The 25,997-nt window shown below is 44.2% G+C and overlaps 1 protein-coding gene across 3 annotated transcripts in view; it reads right to left on the bottom strand.

Annotated features, from left to right (window-relative positions):
• Positions 1-22,600, bottom strand: part of LOC143974793 (chymotrypsin-like elastase family member 2A) — a 65,331-nt gene extending 42,731 nt beyond the window's left edge. For all 3 annotated transcript variants that reach the window (XM_077476530.1, XM_077476531.1, XM_077476532.1), the window contains exons 1-6: positions 22,458-22,600; positions 12,929-13,030; positions 8,299-8,429; positions 6,896-7,032; positions 2,938-3,005; positions 75-220 (exon numbers count right to left, since the gene is read on the bottom strand). In XM_077476530.1, coding sequence (XP_077332656.1) covers positions 75-220; positions 2,938-3,005; positions 6,896-7,032; positions 8,299-8,429; positions 12,929-12,945 — 499 coding nt within the window. In that variant the 5' untranslated portion in view covers positions 12,946-13,030; positions 22,458-22,600. The remainder of the gene's footprint in view (positions 1-74; positions 221-2,937; positions 3,006-6,895; positions 7,033-8,298; positions 8,430-12,928; positions 13,031-22,457) is intronic.
• Between the last annotated feature and the right edge of the window lie 3,397 nt (positions 22,601-25,997).

Below are 25,997 nucleotides of genomic sequence, written 5' to 3'. Positions count from 1 at the left end.
CACCAACATTTGTTAAAAAGAAAAAAGGAAAGAAACTTATCTCCTCCTAATGAAGCAGGAATTGTCCTACTTGCCTGTTATTTGGAGTGAATTCTTGTCAATGTTGAATGTGCTGGTATTTCTCATGTTTTCTGATAATATCTTCTGAACTGATAAATTTTTGCTCGTTAAACTATCAGCATTTAAAGTAACCACAAATCCTGGTATAACGCTTCCTGGGCTGAGAAAAAAAACAAGAATGTGTTTAGTAAATACTCATCAAGTACACTTATGCCGCGTACACGCGCTCAGACTATCCGACAAACCAGAGTCCGCCGGACAATATGCCCGTGTGTGGGCTCCAGCTGACTTTTTTTTCCCCAAAAGTCTGGCGGACTTAGAAAGTAGTTTTGACTCAAAAATTGTCCGCCGGACTAATCCGGCCGTCTGTGTGCTAGTCCGCCGGACTTTTGAAATGAACGGACTTTCCCACACAGAGAAAAGTCAGTTCATTTTGAACGCGGCTCCAGATAGCCGGGTCTAGCGAAAGAAATCAACGTCGCCACCTTAGGCGGCGAGATTGACACGTCGCTGGCCCGTCACCTGGTATTGACCTAAATGGGAAGCCCTACACCGAAAAAACGGTGTGGGTGTCCCCCCAATGTCCATATAAGACCCTTATTTGAGCATGCAACCCGGCCGGTCAGGAAAGGGGATGGGGACAAGCGAGCGCACCCCCCCTCCTGAGCCGTACCAGGCCGCATGCCCTCAACTTGGAGGGTGAACCGAAGAGGGGGACAAGACCCCCGAAGAGGGGGACAAGACCCTGATGTCTAAAGAAGACCCCCGGATGGCGGCGGCGACAAAGAAGAAAGCCGGGCTCCTCCGCTAATAAAAGAGCTAGCAAAAGAGCAGAAGATAGAGGAGGAGTCCGGCGAGAAGACCCCCCAAGACAGAAGAAGACCCCTGGAGCTGTGCAATAAATTATTTTAAAACCTTGTGTTGTGTTTTATTTAAATTTTTTTCACCAGGTGAATGGGTAGGGGTACATTGTACCCCATACTCATTCACATAGGGTGGGGGGCTGGTATCTGGGGTCTCCCTTATTAAAGGGGGCTCCCAGATTCCAATAAGCCCCCTGCCCTCAGACCTAGACAACCAATGGCCAGGGTTGTCGGGAAGAGGCCCTTGTCCTCATCAACATGGGGACAAGGTGCTTTGGGGTGGGGGGCCACAGGGCCCCCTTCCCCAAAGCACCCTCCATGTTGAGGGCACGCGGCCTGGTACGGCTCAGGAGGGGGGGGGGGCGCTCGCTCATCCCCACCTCCTTTCCTGACTTGCCGGGTTGCATGCTCAGGTAAGGGTCTTATATGGACCTTGAGGGGACACCCACGCCACCGCCATTTAAGTCCATACCAGGTGACGGGGCCAGCGACGCGTCAATATCGCCGCCGAAGGCGGCGACATTGACTTCCTTCGCTAGTCCCGGCTAACTGGAGCCACGTTCAAAATAAACGGACTTTCCTCCGTGTGTGGGCAAGTCTGTTCATTTCAAAAGTACGGCGGACTCCCGCCATAGTCCGGTGGACCTAGTCCTCCGGAAAAATCCGGTTGTCTGTGGGCAGATCCGCTCGTTCTGAAAGTCTGGCGGACTTACCGGCGGTTTGTCTGCCAGACTAAGTCTGCCGGATAGTCTGTTCATGTGTACGCGGCATTAGGCTTCATGCACATGGCCAAATTTGCCAGTGTGGCTTAAAGAGACTGCTTCTGGGATATCCGGAAGTTGCATATGGAAAAATGCGCTCATGTGCATGTAGCCTTACATGTACACTCCATTCTAACATAAAAATTAACAAAGAAAAAAAAGCAGTGCTAATAAATTTGTGTGATATAGAGTATATGAAAAATGCCATTTGCTTAGAACACTCTAAAGTGCAAAGTTCAATAAATAAACTGCAAAAATGTTGCAATATTCCAGTGAAAAAAGGTAATAAAGTGCTGGAACTGCCCTGCTTATGTTAAAAACATATAAACCTTATAAGTTGTGCAAATCAAATCACAAGTCCATAATATTCAATAAAATTAGATTAATCAATAGGCGTTCATTCAATAAAAAAATGGTGACTACGCAGACTATATATTTTTTTAATGAACACTTATTAATTTATCCAATTTTATTGACTTGTGATTTAATTTGCACAACATACAGCATGTCCAAATACATGTTTTATTCCCTTTGGAGGAACAACCACAGTAATCAAGCTTCACTGCCATTCCTGTGAGGACAAGCCCAGGCTACCACCTTGTGGGTAGCCCTATCAACAACCTCCAATGTAAATTAGTTTGATTGAACAAATCTAAGGAGTCAGGTGGAAAATCGTTGGCTAAACATTGCCTGCCTATAGCACAGATGAAGGAATTTTTTGGTTCAGTCCACAGGCTAAACAATAAAATGCTATTGGGCCGTACACACGATAGGATTTTCCGACAACAAATGTTGGATGTGAGCTTGTTGTTGGAAAGTCTGACCGTGTGTATGCTCTATAGAACATTTGTTGGAGGAATTTCCGCCAACAAATGTTTGAGAGCAGGTTCTCAAATTTTCCAACAAGAAGACTTGAAATTCTAAGCGTGTGTACACAATTCCAACACACAATCATGCTCGGAATCAAGCAGAAAAGCAGCACTGGCTATTGAACTTCATTTTCTTGGCTCGTCCTACGTGTTGTACGTCACCGCGTTCTTGACGTTCAGAATTTCCTACAACTTGTGTATGCAAGACAAGTTTAAGCCAACATCCTTCAGAAAAAAATCCATGGTTTTATTGTCGGAAAATCCTATCATGTGTACATAGCATATGTGTTTATGGCCAGATATATATTACAGGAGAGAGGTGTTTGGACATTATTCATGGGTTTGATAAGATTCAATTGACCTTTGAAATAATCAGCCACATACCTTAGACTAACAACTTGCACCTCCTTGTACTCACTTCTTAGCTCTGAATTATTAAATATTAAATGAATCTGCAAAAAATACAAAAGCAATCAACACTAGTAGTACAACACAATGGTATTATACAAAGCAAAATTGACACAATATAACTTGAGATTCTGTTCAATACTTTATTTTAAGCATGTTTACAGTCTTAATTATCTCCTTATATTTTTAAATGTATAAGCCATCATGGGAAAATTAAAAAGTAACTGCATAATCGGGAATTTGGGATATAAAGTCACAAAACAGACAGATGGTTTATTACAGTCCCAGACTTTGATTAGTGTGATATCGACAATATATTAGGATTTCACAGTGCTGATTACATAATTTAAAGCAAAAGGAACGCAAATAGATGATAAAATGCCGGGGGACCTCTAGATCAGTTTGCCAGTCATACACAACTGCAAATATAGTGATTGCCATTAAATAGTAAAAACCTGTCAGCATTAATTTACTGCCTAATTAGTTCTTACTGATCCTTGGCACTAATTTATGCAGAGCTGCAGAGCCTGGTAACGTGTCCAAGCAATTGACTGTACTGTTTTTTTGGTTGGTTTAAGGTGCATAGAGACATGAATTATATGGCTCCTATACTAGTGAGAAACAATGGGAACAAAAATCCCATGATTGTGTTACCTTCAGGCAGTGGCAATTTGTCATGCCTTCCATTCTGTTTGCATATGAACAACTGGGCAGGAAGCCATATCAGCTTGTTATTGCAGGGTAACTAGTACCAGGCATCACCCCCACCACCAGCATAGGGTTTTCTAGTGTGTGCCCTGGGTTGCTCTTCTTTTTTCCTGACATGGTTGGGATGGGTCTCAATGTGTGACTAATCTTTAACATCCATGGATGACTTTAGCCTATGAGCTTCCAAAGCTAAGGGGAAGGGGTGCTCGTTATCTGACTCTCAGTATGTAAGAAAGGGTTACAGCTGGGAGAGTTTTTAATTTAGTTTCACTCATAGGCAGTGGGTGGGGTTAGCAAAAGAAAGAGTGAAGGAGAAGGCGAGATTAAAGACAGGGCAGGCCTCTACTGAGGAGTGCACGAGGTAGACCTTGGTCTGGGAGATACCATGACTTTGGGACATATTGGCATATGGCAACCCCCCTCTCTGTCACTATCCTGGGATGGGAGTTACAAAATGCAAGCTGTGCCTCCATAACTGTGTTTATACTGTAGTAGTTGAACAGAATTATGCTCTGAAACTTGTACCACATTCTTGCTGTTTATGAAGAAACTCTACAAAGTGAAAGAGTTAAATAAATCAAGAGGACAGCCATGCAGGGAAAGGCATCCAGCAAGATGCCACATCTGCATGTGTAGGAATGCTGTCATCTATGGCAACAGTCTTTAACAGTTTCCAACACAATGTGTAACAATTCCATCACTTCCACTACAATCACTTCTTGCAGTTCTTCAACCCACTGAGCTCCCAGTCTCTCTTGCTCTAGATTAGATGATTCACTGCCACTGAATTGATTCACTGCCACTGAATCCCTTGAGCTCTTCTAACAATCTTCACTGTAATATCTTCCTCAAGCGCCATCATCATCCCCCGCTTCTCTGCTGGGTCCCTAGCTTTGCACTCCAGATACTTATCAAGCGTCACCCCACTGGCCTACTTAGTCCCTGGCTTGATACACAATGCTGCTCCACAAGTTTCACCTCCACTGGCTGGGTCCCTGGCTTGACACTTGCTGAAGTTTCCTGATTCTTCACTGTTCCCGCCTGGTGAGAATTTTTCTCCGGTACTTGCTTCAGCTACTCACTGTGGTCCCTGGTAATAAGGTGCATGGTCCCTTAGTGGTGACAGCTTCCCCTCTACCTCCGACCATGACAGGTTCTCTGCCTGGCAGAACCGCCACTTCTGGTTGGACTGGAAGCCACAATCCCAACCCTGCGCTGCTCTCTTGCTTCTGGATAGGCCCTCAGACAGCCTAGCAGCCAGATGTGCCTGGGATAGGCCCAAACTCTGGCAGTACAACACACGTCTACCCAGACAGCCGTCCAGGTGGCACAGAACACTGATCAACTGACTCCACCGAAATATATAGGCTCTCCCAGCAGGCCAAGGGATTTAATAAAACCCCTGGCCATTGGCTGAGATACCCCATATACTCATAATCTGCAAACAATATACTAAAGTTGAGGTGCTAGTGATGTTCAGTAAAATGTATAAAATTTATTGCAAATATAAATATACATAGTATAGCAAGCTAGAAAGTCCATATGTGGTGAATCCCAACACCAAAATGTGATGCTCAAAAAATAAACTTCTACTCCTTCACCACGAGTGCTCAATAGATGGGCACTCACCAGAAAATTATGACCCCTTTTTACAGGAAGGTCAAACTAGGATGGGGAAAATGACTTCACAAGAGACATTGAGGAAGGTCTCATAGTGTAGTAATTTTAGTAAGGTAAAAAATGACAACAAATGGCGATTACACTCACATGTTACAGTGCCAATCCAGGCACCAGGTGTAATCAGAGTGTGCAAGTCGGCTAGTCCATGAAGGATGGCATGTAGTCCACGACTTTCCTAATTGCAAAGCCAAATGGGATGTAGGATCAAGACCTGGAATGGCAGATCCTATACTCTGACATATGTTTTGCCGTGTTGGAATCTTCAGGAAGCTCATAATCTGACCTTGAATTGCCCTTGTCTTATCTAATGCCACCAAGTGCCCGGACACCTAGTGACAAAAGATAGAAGTGCAGCAATTACAGACTTAATAAATCAATTGATCCCTAACAATGGGCCAAGGTAGCTATACCTGACAAGTATATTTAGGAGCAATGCTGCCTAAACACTAGGGTGCTACATCTGTAATACTGAATGTAAGTAAGTGCAGACAGCATGGATGCAATTGCTTGAGGGCTGCAGGCTTTTGGGCACAGCAGGAATGCCTCACAATGATTCACCAACACGCAGGATCAGGGAATCCTGTGAGTAGCTGATTTGGAGATATGAGTTGTGAAATCCTGATTAATCATACAATGCTCAGGAGGGCACGGAGTTACATTGGCTGCATTAAGGGATTAGTTAATTAGCTCATGTTAATTCTGTTTCTGGTTACAGTTGTATTGTTAGAGTAATATGAGCAGGAGGGGGGACCTCCTTTTCTACCGTATATAAGACTGTATTCTGGTTCTTATACAAGAGTCTGATTCCGGTTTGACCCTCCATACAGAGCCTCGTCTTGTACTTGGGGGGGAAGAATTATTCATATGAGTTTCTTGTTCGGCTGATTGGAGTGTTCGGTAGCTGCCTTTGTGTTCGAAAATGGAATGGCCTAAATGGCTTTAACTCCTTTCATACTTGGGGTGTCGTTACATGAGTGGCGGTGATCAATTACACAGATTATTTGGAAGGGGTGACAGGGTAGGTTCCCCAGAATACTGATTAAAACACCTGGGCACCTGTGTTGCATTGGCCCCAGTTGTAGTTGTCAGCGAATTTTAATTGCATCACCAAAGTAAAGAGATATCTGTAGAAAGTGTGTAGTGCTGCTAGCCACACTTAATGGCTGCAAAGAGAACTGATGAGGGACTGTACTGGAAACCAATAGGATGTGCCGGTACTTCGGCACATTGTCCTTGCAAAGCTGCTGAACAGGAAACTGACTTCACAACCCATACACTAGGGGGCCGTCCTACATATACAGTAGGTGTTTGAATTCTTAGCTAACATTATAATATGCATTCTGATATGCATATCTTGTGACCTCTAGAAACTTGCACAGGATACTTTGACAGATAAACTATGGCTTAGCAAGTGTTTAACAGTGTCCATGCAATTGTTTCAGTGGTGCTTCAACACTCCCTATGTCCCAGAAAATATGTTCTCCTATTTTTCCCATATATGAAAGGAAAGTTTCACATTTCACTAAAGCTATTAAAATCTACTTACAAATCCTTCAATTTGAACAGCCATTGACTGAAATTCAAGGCTACTGCTTCTCTTATAATCTTCTGTATAATTTAAATTTAAAATCCTAAAAGAACCGCTATAATACACAAGGCTGGTTCCTGAGTTGCTGCTTGCACCTATAAAAAAAAAAGCAAAGTTTGCCTATTAATATTTTATGCCATAGGCCTTTAGAACCATCATCAACATACAGTAAGTTTGTCAGTTTCCTTGTTTTATTAACTTGGTATGTTGTGCTTGATATAATTTTTACTGTCCCTTTGGAGTTTTATGCATTTTAAGTATAATATTTAACCAATTTAAGTATAATGTATTTGAAGATGAAAATGTGTGTGAACCCTAACAAGGATTGGCTTCCTTAAACAGGCCCTCCCTGGCTTACATTTCACTTGCAACACAGGGTGCAAGGAGCAATGTTTTAGGTCCTTCCCCATACCAGTTTGTTTTCAGGCATTACAAGACCAACCCTAAGGCCGCGTACACACGCGCGGACTGTTCGCCCAACTTTGTCCGCTGAACAGTGTTTGGGCGGACAGTCCGCTCGTGTGTGGGCTTTCAGCGGACAGTTTCAGCGGACAGTTTGACGGACAAGGTTTTTCGGAAATTCCGTAAAACTGTCCGCTGAAACCTTGTTTCAGCGAACAGTCCGCTCGTGTGTAGGCTTGTTCGTCAAACAAAGTTGCGCGCATGCTCAGAAAGGATTTTCACGCCGAAAGTTATAATGCAGTGTATAGGACGTCGTATTTTTCGTCCCGTCGTACGTGCCGTTCACGTCATCGCGCACGGTTTCAGCAAACTGTTCGTTCGTCGTGTGTGGCCATGTCCGTCCATGCTAATTTTGAGCGGACTGTTTGCCGAAACTGTTTGACGGACAAAGTTGGGCGAACAGTCCGCGCGTGTGTACGCGGCCTAAGAGGACCTCCATCCACAGGTACCTTTTCCTATGCTGAACTTAGCTTTTCCCTCACCAGCATTTGTCTCACCAAGTGTGTGTCCCTATTTCAACTTCCCACACTGCAGAGTGCACAAAAACAACCCAGCAGAGGCTACGTATAGCCTCTCTGGGTAAAGATGGCTGCCCAAATAGCAGAAGAGCTTTGTGTTCAGTCAGACACAGGCTCCCCCAAGATGGCAAGCAGAAGCCCAGTGCAGAGGACAGTTCTCTGCAAGGTTTCCTTAGCATCAAGGTAAGCAGTGGTCATGTGACCAGTTTGTTTGACAGCTAAACAGGAAGTGAGTGGTCACTTTCAATGCTGACATGCACTCGAGCAGCAATAGTGCTCAGCAAGACGGCAGTGACTGCCAGCAACATCCTCATACATGCCCTTAATTCATTTCCCTGCTTACAAACATTTTTAAAATAAAAGTTAACGCCATGAACTTACCACGAATAACAGTAATTACAATAGCTGAAACCACAGCTGCAATAATTATCAAAAGAACTATGATTATGGAAACTGCTATTATGATGTTGCGATGCTTAGATACTTTCATTGGAAGACCAGATTTAGGGGATCTAAATGAAAACAATGTTAAAAACACTGAATTAGTAAATATGTTATAGAAAGGTAAAACACAACTAGCAAAATTATATTTTATGGAGATTAGTAGTTTATACTGATAGAAATACAACTGCTGTTTTATTATTTTCCTTTGAGCAAAGGTGTTACTAAAAAAGCTGCAGAAAAGTCGTGAAATCCCAACCAAACCTTCAGTTTAAATCAACTAAATGCAATTCTGGTGCAAAACAAAAGTTGAGAAAAGTGCTAAGTTGGGTTTACACTTGCACAGTGTGTTAAAGTGTGCTACATTGTGTATTATTGTGTGTTGCATTAAAGCAGCCCATCCATTCATGACCAAAACCATACTTAACCTTTCTTCGAAATGCAGCACACAATGCACCATAGTGTGTTCTTGCGTCATGTAGAAGGCTGCAGTGCAGGGGCATTGGGATATTATTTAAATGAATTGTACCTTAACAAACACATTTTTGTATAGTGCATTACTGCAATGCAGTATTGTGATTCCCCTCAGAATCTCTTTTTATTTTTTTAGAAAGCAGACACAGCCTGGGTATTGTTCCCTGTCAGTTTATTGTAGAGAAGGACTTTTGTATCCAATCATGAGTTTGCTGATTACAGCAAAAAAGTTTGAATTTGTCAGAAGTAGATGTACATAAAATAATAATTTGATCCCCTGCAGATTTTGTAAGTTTGCCCACTTACAAGGAAATGTGACAGGTGTATTTTAAATGATAGAGACAGAATATCAACCAAAAATTTGAAAGCGTCGCCTATGGGGATTTTTAAATACCAAGGTTTGGCGCCATTCCACGAGCGCGTGCAATTTTGAAGCGTGACATGTTGGGTATCTATTTACTTGGCGTATCTTCATATTTCACATTATGCAAAAAAATTGGGCTAACTTTACTGCTTTGTTTTTTTTTTTAAAGCAAAAAACGTGTTAGAAAAATTTGCTGTGCAAATACCGTGCGAGATAAAAACTTATTAAAGAAAACATTGTTTTCTCCAAGATATAATACATTTCGAAAAGTGAACATTCATGTTACTAATTAAAGAGGAAGTAAACCCTGATGGGTTTACTTCCTCTTTTTTTCCCTGCAAAGGCAAAGCATAATGGACTACTATGCATCGCATAGTAGCTCATTATGTGTCACTTACCTGACACAGGAGCCAGCGAAGTCGCCGCTGATCCCTGTAGTCCGCCGCATCCATCTTGCTGGTGGCGTCTCGCAGCTCCGACCAATGACAGCGGCGAAGCCGCGATGACGTCACTCCCGCGCATGCGCACGGGAGTCGCGTCTCGCAGCTCCGCCGCAGCCATTCGGCGAAGCTGCGATGACGTCACTCCCGCGCATGCGCACGGGAGTCGACAAATTAGGCAAATCCATTCTTGGACTTGCCGCATTTAGTGCGCCTGCGCGCCGCTGTCTACGGCGCATGCGCCGTAGACAGCGGTGCCCATTTTCGGGCAAATATCTCCTAAACCATATAGGTTTAGGAGATATTGCTTGGACCTACAGGTAAGCCTTAATCTAGGCTTACCTGTAGGTCAAAGTGGTTTGAAGGGGTTTACTTCCTCTTTAACCACTTCAGATCCGCGCTATTGCCAAATGACGGCATTAGCGCGGACCTACATTTTCAGGACTACGTCTATTGACGTCGTCCTGGTTACGAGCGGCCTGCGCGCCCCCTGAGGGGCGCGCGCGGCGCGCTCTGTGATCGGCGAGTCCGTGAGACTCGCCTGATCACCGATCCGTGTAAGGGGTCGATCCCGACCCCTTATCACGTGATCAGCTGTCAGCCAATGACAGCTGATCATGTGATAGAACGGAGCCGGTAATCGGCTATTATTCCTCCTCGCGCTGACAGCGCGAGGAGAGAAAAAAAAAGCCGATCACCGGCGGCCGTGATCGGGACATCAGTCCCGATCACGGCCATCAATACAAGGGACCACCTGCCACCTGCCTGTGCCCACCTGCCTCCCGCAGTGCCATCCTGAAGTAAAATAAAAGAAAAAGTAAGCGCCCCCCGTCAGTGCCCCCTGTCAGTGCCCATAGTGCCCACAGTGCCACCCACAGTGCCACCCACAGTGCCACCCACAGTGCCACCCCACAGTGCCACCCACAGTGCCACCCAATCTGCCTCAAAGGTGCTGCACCCCAGTGCCGCCCATCAGTGCCCAGCAGTGCCGCCCATCAGTGCCCAGCAGTGCCGCCCATCAGTGCCCAGCAGTGCCACCTATCAGAGCCACCTATCAGTGCCACCTATCAGTGCCCATCAGTCCCATCTATCTGTGGTACCTATCAGTGCCCATCCGTGCCACCCATCCGTGCCACTTATCCGTGCCACCCATCCGTGCCATCTTATCTGTGCCCATCTTTGCCCATCAGTGCCGCCTTATCTGTGCCCATCGGTGCCGCCTTATCTGTGCCTATTAGTGCCGCCTTAACTATGCCTATCAGTGCCCACCAGTGCAGCCCATCAGTGCCCACCAATGCAGCCCATCAGTGCCCACCAATGCAGCCCATCAGTGCCCACCAATGCAGCCTATCAGTGCCGCCTAATCAGCGCACTTCAATGAAGGAGAAAAATGACCCGTTTGCAAAATTTTATAACAAACTATTAAAACATGATTTTTTTTTTTTTTTTTTTTGCATCTTTTTTTGTTTGTTTAGCAAAAAATAAAACTCCGAGCTGTAACTAAATACCACCAAAAGAAAGCTCTATTTGTGGGAAAAAAATGATAAAAATTTCATTTGTGTACAGTGTTGTATGACCGCGCAATTGTCACTCAAAGTGCATCAGCGCTGAAAGCTGAAAATTGGTCTGGGACTGAGGGGGGTTTAAGTGCCCAGTAAGCAAGTGGTTAAATAGTGTCTAGAAGACCTTTAGTAAATCAGCCTCAGTGTATTCTTGCTATAACCTTAGTTCTGTCCTTAGTTCTTTGTTTTCGCTGAATATTTCCTGTAATAGAAAACATATACTTAAAGTGGTTGTAAACCCTTACAACCAACTTTGACCTACAGGTAAGCCTAGATTAAGGCTTACCTGTAGGTCCAAGAAATATCTCCTAAACCTATACGGTTTAGGAGATATTTACCCAAAGACAGCCACCGCTGTCTACGGCGCATGCGCAGGGGCACTGGGCAGGCCGCAGATTGCGGCGATATGCCTCTCGTGTCGGCTCCCGAGCGCATGCGACTCACAGCACCGGAGCAGAGAGACCCGGAAATCACTCCGGGATACATGGCAGCGGCGAAGAGGAAGACGGTGGACCGCTTCGGGAGCTTTGTTCTCAGGAAAGTTATTCATAATGAGCTAGTATGCTATGCATACTAGCTCATTATGCCTTTGCCTTACAGGGTGTGTTTTTTTTTTTACCTTTACTTCCTCTTTAAAGTAAAAGTCCAGCCAAAACCTGCTATAGCTAAGTATAGTTAGGATTTGACTGGACTTCCACTTTAAAGTGTATGTAAACCCTAACAAAAATAGGGTATGTAAACCTTCACGATTAACCTCTTTACGTTCCTTTTGATATGTAAAATATACCTGTTGATCCTTCCAGAGTTTGTTTCAGCTGATAATTTCCTGTGGTGCATTACTGTCAGATACGTTGTTCCCATTTATCTCTTGGGGCCACTGAACTCCTTTCCTTCTATGTTACTAAGCATTTGTAGCCCTATCCTAAAGTAACAATGCTGCTTCTCCATAAATACAGCAGAGTAAGAGAGTGTTGTCTCCCTAGGACATGATGTGTGTACTGGCAGGTTTACCAGGTGCAAATGAATAGAAAAAATGACTGTTAAGCTACAGTATATTACATTTGCATTCTTCTGTTTAAATACCCTTGAACCAGTGGCCGTCCCCCCTATCCATGGTTCTGGTCTCCTAATCTACATGTGGGGTGCTGGGCGCATGGATTCCAATGGGAGATGTTTTTTTAAAGCACAGGCTTACAGCCAGAGGCTCTAATAGGCTTCAAAAAGGGGTGGGCTCAGGGTGCAGAGAATTCCCCCGCCGAGCCCACCCAGTTGCGTGACAATAGTAAATAAATATTCGCTATTGTCACACTAAATTCTCCTCCCAACTAATCAGAAAGCTGGTCGTGAGACCCATTTCCAGATTGGCCGAAAGAAGAGGCAATCCTATTGGGCACTCAGGCGGAGGAGGGAGGAGATGCAGGAGAAGCCATGGCATGTTGAAGCCAAGGAAGGAGGAGACGCCGCCTGCCGCCCAGAGGACCTAGATGGAGTAAGTGGGGGGACCAACCAACCAACCAGAAGGGGGGTGCAGGAGACTACACTGACGGCCAGGGGGGTGGTGGCGGATGGGCATATCGCCCCCCCCCAAGAAATATACCACCAGCCGCCACTGCCTTGAACTTTTCTTATTTGCTCTTATGGTTTGTTCTAAACCTTCGCTACTCTATCTACATTTTTTTTATACATTTGGGGTTTAGATACACTTTAAATATTCACAGCTTTATGCTCACCTGCTTGTGGACAGCATAATTCTTCTTTTATACACTTAATATATTTTTCTTTTATAGCTTTTCAATTTCTTGTATGTAATTTAGCATACATTTGAACATTACCTAAAAAGGACAAAACTATATTATTACGTTAGTCAAGCACTAAACTAAAAAAAAAAGATTTCAACAAAATAACAGCTCCTAACATTGGAAAAAAGTACAATATCAAGCTAATTAATAAACTCCATTTTTTTTTCTATTACTTACAAATATCAAGAAAAAAAAAGTCTCAAGCTGGGTTTACACTATTGTGAATTGGATGCTGGTTTCCCCGCATCCAATTCGCATAGCAGAAGATTGTACAGTTCACACATTGCACAGGAGTCCTGTGTGTCTTTTGGTCCATTTAAAAAAAATTCTATCTGAAATCGGACCTGAAATAAATGTAAATGGAGATGCACCGGACTCCTGCTGTGAACTGCTACAGTCTCCAGTGTGAACCCAACCTAAAAAGTGAATATAGCTGCTTAATTTGATTATTAATGGTCTGTCATTCTGAATGGGATGAGAGCATCACACCGAGTTAATAATTACAACGAAACAGAAAGACAAAGCAATAAAATGCATTTTATGTACCCAATGTTCTAAGGGGTACTGTAAGGCCAGAAAGTAAATTATTTACAGCTGTTCCATGAGAATGAACATTGTTTCATAGGAACAAGAGTTATAGCTATACACTTGAGACCAGATGCAACCAAGTGATGACTACTTTTAAAGCCCAAGTGCAATTTTTTTTTGCAAAAACAAATAGCCCACCATCTCTATACATAAAATAAGTTTCTGCAGTAGTCACTTTTTCTCTGGTGCAGTCCTCCACATACACCTTCTCTGGGTTGATGGACACCCAGGGGTCATTCAGCCTACTTCCAGGAATACAGGGCATCATGGACCCACCATGGCACCTTGCACTCAGAGCATAAGGATGCAGAGAACATCATTGACATCATAAAGTTATCAATACTCTCTGCATCATTGAGGCATGCTTATTGCAATGCTGAAGAAGCATGAGGACCGTACATGTCACGTGACTGGTCAGAAGACTTCTAAGTAAACAAACGGAGTGCAGCCTACAGACTTTTCTGAAAAAAACTAAATATTATAATATGCAAAAGGAAAAAGGACAGCTGCACAAAGTATTAATGCACTTTTCTAATTTTCTGAATTGGTTCTCTTCCCTTTCCTTGTCTTCTGTTCCTATGCTCTTCGGTTTAAGCCAAGTCACTCTCTTTCATATACTTGTTCTCTTTCTCTTTGGTTCGGCTAAATTAGAAATGCCTGTGCACTCAATTAGGCTTTCTGCTGAAAGTTATGTATGGGAGGAAGGATGGTTGACATCCAAATATTGATATTGCACCTTGTATTTGTATTACTATTTAAACAGCTGGTCCCAGACTCCTCGCAGCTCTGAGGAAGCTAACATCCTATTGGCTAGCGAAACGCGTCAACGAGCGTGACGTTCCCTGGGGGAGTGTCAGCTGACTGCAAGAGCAAGGACTGAGTAGCGGAACGTAGCGGAGTGTGTACGGCAGGACTTTCAATACACAGGGAACCTGTTTGGAGTGTTTTTACAAGCATTAGTCCATGCACAATGTTTAACACTGCTACAACCGCAAACAACCTGCGCAGTGGAATCATACTCCGGACTATTGGTGGGTAGAGGTAGAGGAAAGTGGCCAGAAAATGGAAAAATGGTGAGAGTGTCTTTGACACATATTTACTTGCGAAAAGGGGGGGCACATGGGGAGTCTGAGCTGACCCCGCACACCGAAATTGGAAGGTCAGGTAAATTTCCCGTGTTTTTTTTTAGCAGCAATGAGAAACAAAATAATTTGTAAAAATTCCTTGGGTGCAAAATATGTTTAGAACAGTTTCAGGTAGAGGAAGATACATACATAATTTGCAATTCCTTTTATAAATTGATTATACTGTATTCAAATAGATTTCCATAACATTTAATTCATATGACCATATGATATACACAATATCCCAATGCATTTCAACCTTGGAAAAAATTATTACGGTACCTGCATACAATCAACAATCAAGTAAGCATATAAAATAGAGCACACGCCGGGTTGAATCAGCTGATCCTTGGCGTGTGCTGATTGTTGCAAACATGCAGTAAGGCCCCATTCACACCTGAGCATAGCGTTTCCAGGCAGAAAATTGCACAATTTTACCACGATTTGAGGCAGTTTTTGCAGAGGTTTTTACCGCGTTTTGCCGTGATTATGTGCAGGGCAAAAGGTCACCAATGTAAAACGAAGAAAAACACCCAAATCTGCCCGATTCGAGCGACAAAAAAGGGTCCAGAACTTGTTTGAGCTTCAGGCATTTGGCTTCAGGCGACTTGGAGTGGAGATGTGAACCATCTCCATTGAGAATAATAGATTTTTTTTCCCCTCCAGCGTTTTGTAGCTTCAGGCTTCAAGCTACAAAACGCTCAGGTGTGAATGGGGCCTTAGGTAAGGTAAAGCCGCGTACACACGTAGCCGTCTGTCCGACGTACTTAGTCTGGCGGACGTCCGCCAAACTGTCCGTCGAACGGGCTACTTGCCCACACACGGCACTTTTTCAGCGGACTAATACGGCGTACTAAGTCCGCCGTACTGAGTCCGCCGTACTTTCGAAATGAACGGACTCGCCCACACACGCGGAGGAAAGTCCGCTCATTTCGAGCACGTCTCCAGGTAGGCGGGGCCCGCGAAGGAGACGTCGCTGGCCCTGCCGCCTGGTATGGACTTAAAGGGGAACCCCCAACGCCGAAAAAAATCGGCGTGGGGTCCCCCCAAGTCCACAACAGACCCTTGTCCGAGCACGCTACCCGGCCGGCCAGGAAAGGGGGGCGAGCGAGCGCCCCCTCCTGAGCCGTACCAGGCCGCGTGCCCTCAACATGGGGGGTGCCTTGGGGAAGGGGGGGGGCGCGCGGCCCCCCCACCCCAAAGCACCTTGTCCCCATGTTGATGAGGACAAGGGCCTCTTCCCGACAACCCTGGCCGTTGGTTGTCGGGGTCTGCGGGCGGGGGGCTTATCGGAATCCGGGAGCCCCCTTTAATAAGGGGGCCCCCGGATACCGGCCCCCCACCCTATGTGAATGAGTATGGGGTACAATGTACCCCTACCCATTCACCTGTAAAATAAAAGTACAAAAAAAAACACAACACACGAGATAAAATACTTTATTGCACAGCTTCGGGGGTCTTTCATCTTCGGGGGTCTTCTCGCCGGACTCCTCCGCTATCTTCTTGTAGCTCTTTTGCTAGCGGAGGAGTCCGGCTTTCTTCCTCGCCGCCGGCCTCTTCTCCCGACTTCGGGGGTCTTGTCCCCCTCTTCGGTTCTTCTGCCGGTCTTTTACAGGCGGTGGCCTGGTCTTCTGTCGCCGCTGCCGCCTTCCGTTCTTCTTCTTCTTCTCCTTCTTCTCCTGGAGATGTTGACTCGACGATCTCTCCGGCCACAATGCCAGGGACGCGCTGCGCGGCCACTTATATAGGGACAAGGGGCGGTGTCACATGGCTTTATGTCACATGGGTTGGTCACATGGGTTGATGTCACATGGGGACTGTGACATCGTAAGGGTCACCATGTGACACCAACCCATGTGACATAAAGCCATGTGACACCGCCCCTTGTCCCTATATAAGTGGCCGCGCAGCACGTCCCTGGCATTGTGGCCGGAGAGAGCGTCGAGTCAACATCTCCAGGAGAAGAAGGAAAAGAAGAAGAAGAAGAAGAACAGAAGGCGGCAGCGGCGACAGAAGACCGGGCCACCGCCTGTAAAAGAGCTATAAGAAGGCGCGGTGGCCCGGCAGAAGAACCGAAGAGGGGGACAAGACCCCCGAAGTCGGGAGAAGAGGCCGGCAGCAAGGAAGAAAGCCGGACTCCTCCGCTAGCAAAAGAGCTACAAGAAGATAGCGGAGAAGTCCGGCAAGAAGACCCCCGAAGACGGAAGACCCCCGGAGCTGTGCAATAAAGTAAAGTATAAAGTTTTTTTTTGTACTTTTATTTTACAGGTGAATGGGTAGGGGTACATTGTACCCCATACTCATTCACATAGGGTGGGGGGCCGGTATCCGGGGGCCCCCTTATTAAAGGGGGCTCCCGGATTCCGATAAGCCCCCCGCCTGCAGACCCCGACAACCAACGGCCAGGGTTGTCGGGAAGAGGCCCTTGTCCTCATCAACATGGGGACAAGGTGCTTTGGGGTGGTGCCGCGCAGCCCCCCCCTCCCCAAGGCACCCCCCATGTTGAGGGCACGCGGCCTGGTACGGCTCAGGAGGGAGGGGGGCGCTCGCTCGCCCCCCTTTCCTGGCCGGCCGGGTAGCGTGCTCGGACAAGGGTCTGTTGTGGACTTGGGGGTGACCCCCACGCCGATTTTTTTCGGCGTTGGGGGTTCCCCTTTAAGTCCATACCAGGCGGCGGGGCCAGCGACGTCTCCTTCGCGGGCCCCGCCTACCTGGAGACCCGCTCGAAATGAGCGGACTTTTCTCCAGGCGGGAAAAGTCCGCTCATTTCAAAAGTACGGCGGACTGGCCTACACAAGGCCGGATTGTCCGCTGAAATGCGAGTACGGCGGGCAGATTCATGTGCAACACGAAATTCTAAGTCTGCCGTACTGTTGGGTCAAAAAAGTATGCCGGAGGCTACACACGGGGGGATTGTTTGGCGGACTTGAGTTTGCCGGACTTTTCCACCGGATTGTTTGATCGTGTGTACGCGGCATAAGAGAGGACACTACAGCAGAGGTTTTTTTCATTCCTCTTCTTTGGTTCATTATTTTATTTTTATTAAATACTTTTATTGCAATATAGATTGACTGACACTCTAGTACTATCATAGAGGCCGTGCACAGCAAGTTACAATAAGAGGTAATTCAAATGACAAATATAAAAGTCAATATTTAATTTATCAGTTTAGATACTGTTGAATAATATCACCATTGCTAATTTCTTAAGTCTGTTCTAGTATGTAATGCATATACAGTCATTTTAAATAAATGAATAGCTTTCTAATTATTATTTTTAGGTGCAGCCGCTTTCCCACAAAAGGTGTCCCCTCTACTGTGTGTGTGTGTGTGTGTGTGTGTGTGTGTGTGTGTGTGTGTGTGTGTGTGTGTGTGTGTGTGTGTGTGTGTGTGTGTGTGTGTGTGTGTGTGTGTGTGTGTGGGGGGGGGGGGGGGGGCAATTATACTGTCACCTTTTGCAAGTCCATGGATCCAGGGGACGGGCTATTTCACCCCCCTACTCTAATGGGGTGTGGGCAGTGTCTGTGGTGAGCCCTGGGAAAGATCTGCAGGAAAAAGTTTTTTGCTTTTAAGGAAAGTTTCTGGTTTAAGTGGAAAAGATTTGTTGGTGGAAAGGGGAAATATTACAGATTGTCTTAGCCCTTGTACACACGGTCGGAGATTCAGACGGAATGTGTCCTAACGGACCATTTTATCGGATAATCTGACTGTGTGTGGTCCCCATCGGACTGTTTCCGTCTGAGTATCCAACGGACCAAGTTTTCCAACTTGTCCGTAAAATTTTCCGACAAAATGCTCCGATCGGACATACTCCGATCATGTGTAGCCTACTCCGACGGACAAGGTGCCACGCATGCTCAGATCAAATTCCTAGACCAAAGCTATTGGCTACTAACCTGAACGTAGTCCCGTCGTAACTAAATAACGTCATCACGTTATGTACAATCGGATTTTCCGACAACTTTGTCTGACCGTGTGTATGCAACAGTTTCGGACAAAATCCGTCGCACAAAATCCAACGGATTTGGTTGTCAGAATGTCCGACCATGTGTACAAGGGCTTAAAGGGAAAGCAACTCATTTAAATCAATATAATGAAATGTTAAAATTTGTCTTTTTCGATATACTTGCAGAAATGTGAAAAGAACCCTCCTGAAGAAGACCGTAATAATTTTTTCCAAGGTTGAAATGCATTGGGGTATTGTGTATATCGTACCTGAAACTGTTCCACACTTTGTATACCAGAGCTCTTATTTTAAACATATTTTGCACCCAATGATGTTTAACTTGTGTCTTGGATAATAAAATCAAGGAATTTTTACAAATTTTTTTGTTTCACATGGCTGCTAAAAAAAAACATGGGGACTTTGACATATATTTAAACCAAGTGTGACGCCTTGCTCCTGCTTCTCCTCCCCATCCTACTTACCTGCTTTGCTTTGCTGTGGAGATGTATATGCATCGATCTCATAAATATATGAGTCTGCGTTTGATTGTTTCCTGACTATATCCATAGTTACAATCCACACTCCGTGTCTCAGACTTGTCAACCAGTCTAACCTTTAATCTTTACAAAAGGGACTTATACTCTTCATGGAGTTGCTCTGGACTGTGTTTCTAATTACCTGGTTTCAGATTACTGGACTGCCTGCTTGTTCATTAAGTGGCTGAATTGCCACAAAACACCTATTTTTTTGCCATATGATCATCGATTTTGAAGTACCGTATATACTCGAGTATAAGCCGAGATTTTCAGCCTCTTTTTTGAGGCTGAAAGTGCCCCCCTCGGCTTATACTCGAGTCATCGCTGTCTGCCCGCTCGATCAGCGTGTCGAGCAGACAGACAGCGGCCATTCTGATTCAAAAGCCGCGCCTCCGGCTCCCCCTTCGCCTGTGATAGGCGGAACACTGAATTTCCCAGCAGCCTGTGTTCCGCCTATCACGGACTTCGTATCATCCTCGTACTACGGACGAGGATGATACGACGTCTGTGATAGGCGGAACACAGGCTGCTGGGAAATTCAGTGTTCCGCCTATCACAGGCGAAGGCGGCGGCGCAGCTTTTGAATTTTACAATGGCCGCCGACGAACGAAGAGGGCACGGGACGGAGGCAAGGCACAGGACGGCACGGCACGGGACGGGACGGGACGGGACCGGAGGCAAGGCATGGCGGCGAGGCACGGCGGCGAGGCACGGAGGCAAGGAGGCTCGGCACGGGACGGAGGCTCGGGACAAAGGCTCAGGACACAGGTAGGCTGGACACACACACACACACACACACACACACACACACACACACACACACACACACACACACACACACACACACAGGGATGGATGGATGGATGGAGACACACACACACAGGGATGGATGGACGGACACACAGGGATGGACGGACACACAGGGATGGACGGACACACAGGGATGGACGGACACACACACAGGGATGGACAGGCATGTCTTACCCTCGGCTTATACACGAGTCAATAAGTTTGCCAGTTTTTTTGGGGGTAAATTGGGGGCCTCGGCTTATATTCGGGTCGGCCTATACTCGAGTATATACGGTATCTATTAAAGATGATTAGTTGGTACATATGAGAGTGTGTGTTTGTGAGCATGTGGTGCATGCGCAGCTGCGTCCCCCTATTTTAACACGACAACGTTGTCTTTTTTAATATATCTGTGAGGTGCACTTGTGGTATACTCTGTCTCATGAAATTTTTAGTATGTGTGTTTTTTATACTTAAATAGATTTATTAATTAATCTCAGTGTCCTAATCGTCCCTCTTGGGAGAACTTTCTTCTCTCTGATTTGTTTTACGTGATTTTAGGGTCGCTAGGACTACTTTTCTGGTGAGCAACTCCCAGAATTAAATGATTAATTAGAACTATTATAATGTATTAAATGTATACAGTATATTTGGTTGATCCAGGCATCAAATTTATTTTTTCTAAATAAACAGGTTTGTGAAACAAAAAAATACAAAAAAATGTATGCAAGGGGGGAAACTCAGGAGGACGGGGAGGGGGAGAAGGAGGAGGGGGATAAGGAAGAGGAGGGAGATTTTCGATCTTGCGCAGCATACATGGAGTAGGTCATGATACCGCCAACCCTTTAGCCTTTTAAGTGATACTTAAATATATTTTACATATTGTTCCTTAACTGACATATGCTTAGATTAGCAAATTGATGATACTGAACTTCGACTAAGTAATGCTTTGGTACATGAAATTTATTTTATCAATACTGTACTGATAGTGTCCCTATGGGGCATTTGAGTTATATATAGGCTGCCTCCGTGCACCGAAGGACTGCCATAAGAACCCCTGGATGTTAAAATTGTGTTTAAATAAAAAATTAAAGCCACGCTTCAGAATTTGGGGTCCAAAATTAGATTTTAACCAGCTACTGAATGTCACTGGGTTTATTTTTACAGGAAGCTATTGTATGCAATGGGGTTGATTTACTAAAGGAGTAGAGACTGCTCACCTAGCAAAGTGAATTTTCATTTTGTAAAGTGAATGTTAGAGAAAGAAAATAAAAATATATTTTTTTTTATCTCATTTCCCTCACACATAATTTGTGATGTACTGTATATATAATATATAATATTGATCATATTTAAATTCATATTTCTGCTTGAAGTATATTTCCCTGCCTCTTGACTTTATTGTGTGGGGTTTGCAATCCTATACAAAGATCTAGCCAGGTGCTATCTGTAATGACAAACTCCTTCCAATGTACCCTCTTGCAGGAGGTGTACTTGCTGAGATAACTTGAAATATAATAATAAATCAAGCTGTTTACACTCAGATCAACAAAACTTCTTATGCATGGGTACCTCCAAAACTATGGCCAGCACTTCCTGGCTGAACCAACTCTTGCTATGCCAAATCAAATGGCTTTTGCTGCCCACTCACTGTTGTTTGAAGACCAAAATGCTCCCCCTTCCTCCTCTAAATGCATAGACATAAACGTCTTCCTTCCCAATGCAAACTTTTTTTTTTATTTGCAGAAACACATTTCATTTGTAGATAATTTTAGTTATCTACAGGAATGTAGATCATTTCAATCGAAGGCAAGGACTGGTACAATACCAAGTCAATTGAATATTATCAGCCACCACCTGTATGTTTGTTATTTTGTTGGGCAAGAATTTATTTTAAATAATTCTTTTTCACTATGATTCAGGTCTATAAAACAAATAACAAAACAGATCCCCATGCTATGTAAAATTGTCTGCTCTTTAACATGACTTCTATTCACCAGCTCAGTACTAATCTTTTCAACTACCTAAAAAATTACAAACCATTTGTTAGAGACTTTCACATACAAATATGATTGAAAATCATAAATAAAACATTGTAAACATGTAGAAAACATTTAACCTAGGCCATTAAAAGAATGAAACTATCAATTTCCTATTTTCCATTTAGACAAAAATCTGATTAAACATGTCATATGCATTTTGTATATGGAAGAATAAGCCTACATAAACCTAAGTACATAACTGCATTGGTTGATGAGCAAATCATTTTTCAGAAAGGGACGTTTATAAATACTGTATATATATATATATATATATATATATATATATATATATATATATATATATAATCATTTATACAGAGAGAAAGTAGATATGCACAAACGTCTATAACTTTATAACAATTGTGAGGATATTTCAAACCTTCAATCCTTTAAGTAAAATGGCTAGAAGCAATGTCACTGGTTGGGCTAGGCTTACCTTTGAGAATGTTCCTTGTCAGACTTGCTTACTAGTAGGTGACTTGGTCTCTGAATGATTTCGACAAAGATCTGAGAACAGTCCTGGGTGCTCAGAGTTTGACAAGGTCTAAGCAAGCAAGTGATGTCAGCAAAACTAGTTCAACAAGCCCAAATCAACAAGTGAGATTCCAATGGCAGGTAACAGACTATAAAGGAATTCACACTTGGATCTAATACACAGTAATTCGTTGGAGTCAAAATATGAAAGTACTTCCTTATTTGCTTCATTTAGTATAAGAATGAGCAAAATGACATAAGAAATTACATCAAAAGCATTCATCTCTGTATACATTTACTTATAAAGGGACACAGAAAGCTTATTGTATCCCGTAGTTGCAGGAAAGAAATTTGCTCTGTGTATTGCCGGCCGTAGCCAATTTAATTTTTTGTTTTTAAATAATTGTAACCTTAAGTAAAGCTAATCCATCAATTTCATAGTAATTGTACATTAGTACAAAAGTATTTTCATTAGGCTACATTCAGACAGGCCTCCTGCATTTATTTTATTTAAACGCAGTAGAATTGAGCTGGTTATCACCAACAAACTTTAAGCTTCCCAGATAACTTTCTCCTGTGTTTACATGTACTTCATCGTGTTCAGAGTAAGTAATTTGTCCCTGGATGCACAAAATTCTATTTTCTCTAAACGCAATTAAAACAGTTCTACCCAAAAGTGGAACTTTTCGCTTTAAGGCCTCCTTGCTAGCTCCTGTTTATGAAACAGAACTTTTGGGGATGAGGAGGGGAGCAGGTACCCGATTTTGACAGGTACCTGCTCCCACTTCCGTTCCACTCACCTAGGCGATCGGAAGTGGAAGCTCTCCCTCCTGAAGTCTTCATGACAGTTCGTAGAAGGCTTTGGGACCAGTCACAGAGTGCAGCACCACTCGTGCATGTGCAGTGGGTACTCGGCTTTGAAGCCGCAAGATGTCAAAGCCGGGTGCCCATAGTAGTGATGCCAGCGCCGCTGAAGGAGGACATGGGGAGAACACATTGCGGGTGAGTGCACCGTGGGATAGGTGAGTGGCTGTTTATTAAAAGTCAGCAGCTACACTTTTTGTAGCTGTTGACTTTTAATAAACAAAAATATGACTGGAATTCCGCTTTAAACAAAATCAAAATGCACCTAAACACAGATAAGTGCAGAGTTGGAATAATACCATTTAAAATGATCACACACAATTACAAATGTCCTAAAAAATGCATATAACCGCATGTATATCATTTCCAATTTGAATGAGGCCTTCTCCCTCTCATTTTGTCCTGTTTATCATTATCCCTGAAAGTGAAAGTAAAAGAAAATCCCAAATGTTGGGGTGACACCAGAACAGTAATAGAAGGGACATCTTCCAATGGGCACAGTTCTGGTGAGACTGGTGACACCCCGGGATTCCATGACTTTGGAGGGATTTCCTCTCACTTTTTGTTTTGGCTATGAGACAGGACAGGACAGCCATCATATACCACAACTGCGCTACAATAGATTTGGTTGTGGCATAGTGAAGGGGGATTTCAGTGTGAATTCTTGCTTAAAACGGGGCATGCTCTCCTGATTGCCAGGCACTGCTGATAATGCAATCCACTGCAGATAGTGAGTCAGCAGCTGGGTCAATTGACACATCAACAGTATGTATGTCTAATGAAATAAAGAAGAGTAATAACAGAGTTCTAACCCTTAGCCTGGGTTCACACTATAGCGATGCAGGAACCAGCACAATTACAGCGCCGGCTGTTCCCGTATCGCATCTCTCCCGCAGGCAGCTCACACTGCCCTCTGTGAACCGCTGTCAATACATTGTTAAAGACACCCCCAAATCGGTTCACAAATTGCAGTGCGAACTGTGTATTCAGACAGGAATCAGATCTGTTGAACACCCATGCGATCCGATTCCAGTGTGGGAAAAAAAAATCCCTGCACCCTTTTTTATGCAAATCCAATGCGAGTTCAGCCATACAACTGTATGGCTGAACTTGCTTTGCACAGACATGGCATACGATCTGCACAGCAGTGCGGGTGCGAATCACATGCAATGTCTATGTTCGCAGTAGTGTGAACCCAAACTTAAACACACTAAATGCATTTATATTTTTTCTAGCTTACCTACTTGCCATACATGAAAAGAACACAGACCTGCAAAAAAATGTTGTTACTAAGTATCGGGTTGATTTACTAAAACTGGAGCGTCCAAAATCTGGCGAAGCTCTGCATAGAAACCAATCAGCTTCCAGGTTTTATTGTCAAAGCTTAATTAAACAAGCTGAGGTTAGAAGCACTTTTGCACTCCAATTTTAGTAAATCAACCCAGTATCACTAAATGGCTAGACTAATTTTGTGTAGACAATCAATTAAGACAATCAGCATGGGAGCAGTAGACCCCCTTAGGTAGTTTCATTGCTATTACCAGTTTCTAAAAGAGGAAATTAGTCATGGGAATAGGTTTATCAACATATAAAAGAACTGCTAGGGAAGACAGGCACAACATCTTCCTTTTGTAAAAATGCTAATTTTTGGTCTTCTTTCATTCAAAAGAAATGTTGTACGATGACAATCGACCTGACACTTGATTGCTCACCTATTCAGTAATACACAAACGTGTCTGATTTCACAAGTCTGTAACATTTCCTTTTCCTGACATTTTCCCAACAAGTTTCCTGCTTGTCAAAACTTGAAATGAGTGGTTAGACCCCCTTTGTAATTGCCCCTTAATAATATGCACATCCACTTCTCAGTATATGTCATACAAACTCCATGCCTGTTATTGATACAGATGAATAGAAAGAGGAATACCACTTTACAACCAATCACATATCTGGTAATGGATATACTGATCCCCTAATCTGGTTATTTACCCACTTTGCAAGGTGCAGTCTTTGCACAATTGGTTGCAGCATAGAACAAACTGTGTATAGTCATTTTTAGTTTTGGCACTGGCAAGCAAATTCATTTCAGGTGCTTCCAGGTATCAAGAAGCATGTGTCTCATTCCATGTTTCAGCACTGTCATACAGGGAGTCCATAGCCCTGTGCAGGCATGTACTGGCCATCGGGACTACAGGGAGTTTCCCGGTGGGCCGATGGCTCAGTGGGCCACTCTGATGTAAGGGGGCTGGTGATGGGACACTCTGATGTAAGGGGGCTGGTGATGGGACACTCTGATGTTAGGGAGTGCTGATGGGACACTCTGATGTAAGGGGGTGCTGATGGGACACTCTGATGTAAGGGGGTGCTGATGGGACACTCTGATGTAAGGGGCTGCTGATGGGACACTCTGATGTAAGGGGGTGCTGATGGGATACTCTGATGTAAGGGGGTGCTGATGGGATACTCTGATGTAAGGGGCTGCTGATGGGACACTCTGATGTAAGGGGCTGCTGATGTCTGAAATTTTTAATAGACTGAAATAGACTGAGAAACCCATGATAACGGTCCCTTCCCCACTCTCCAGCCTGAGAGACCCCCCGCAGCAAGTGGAGGGAAAGGAGGGGGGAACATAGCAGAG

This window comes from Lithobates pipiens, unplaced genomic scaffold (assembly GCF_037356315.1).
Source record: "Lithobates pipiens isolate NorthernLeopardFrog02 unplaced genomic scaffold, aLitPip1_a1.2 Scaffold_13, whole genome shotgun sequence".
Taxonomy (NCBI): domain Eukaryota; kingdom Metazoa; phylum Chordata; class Amphibia; order Anura; family Ranidae; genus Lithobates; species Lithobates pipiens.
Note: the sequence above shows the minus strand (reverse complement) of the source record. Positions and strands in the feature narration are given on the sequence as shown.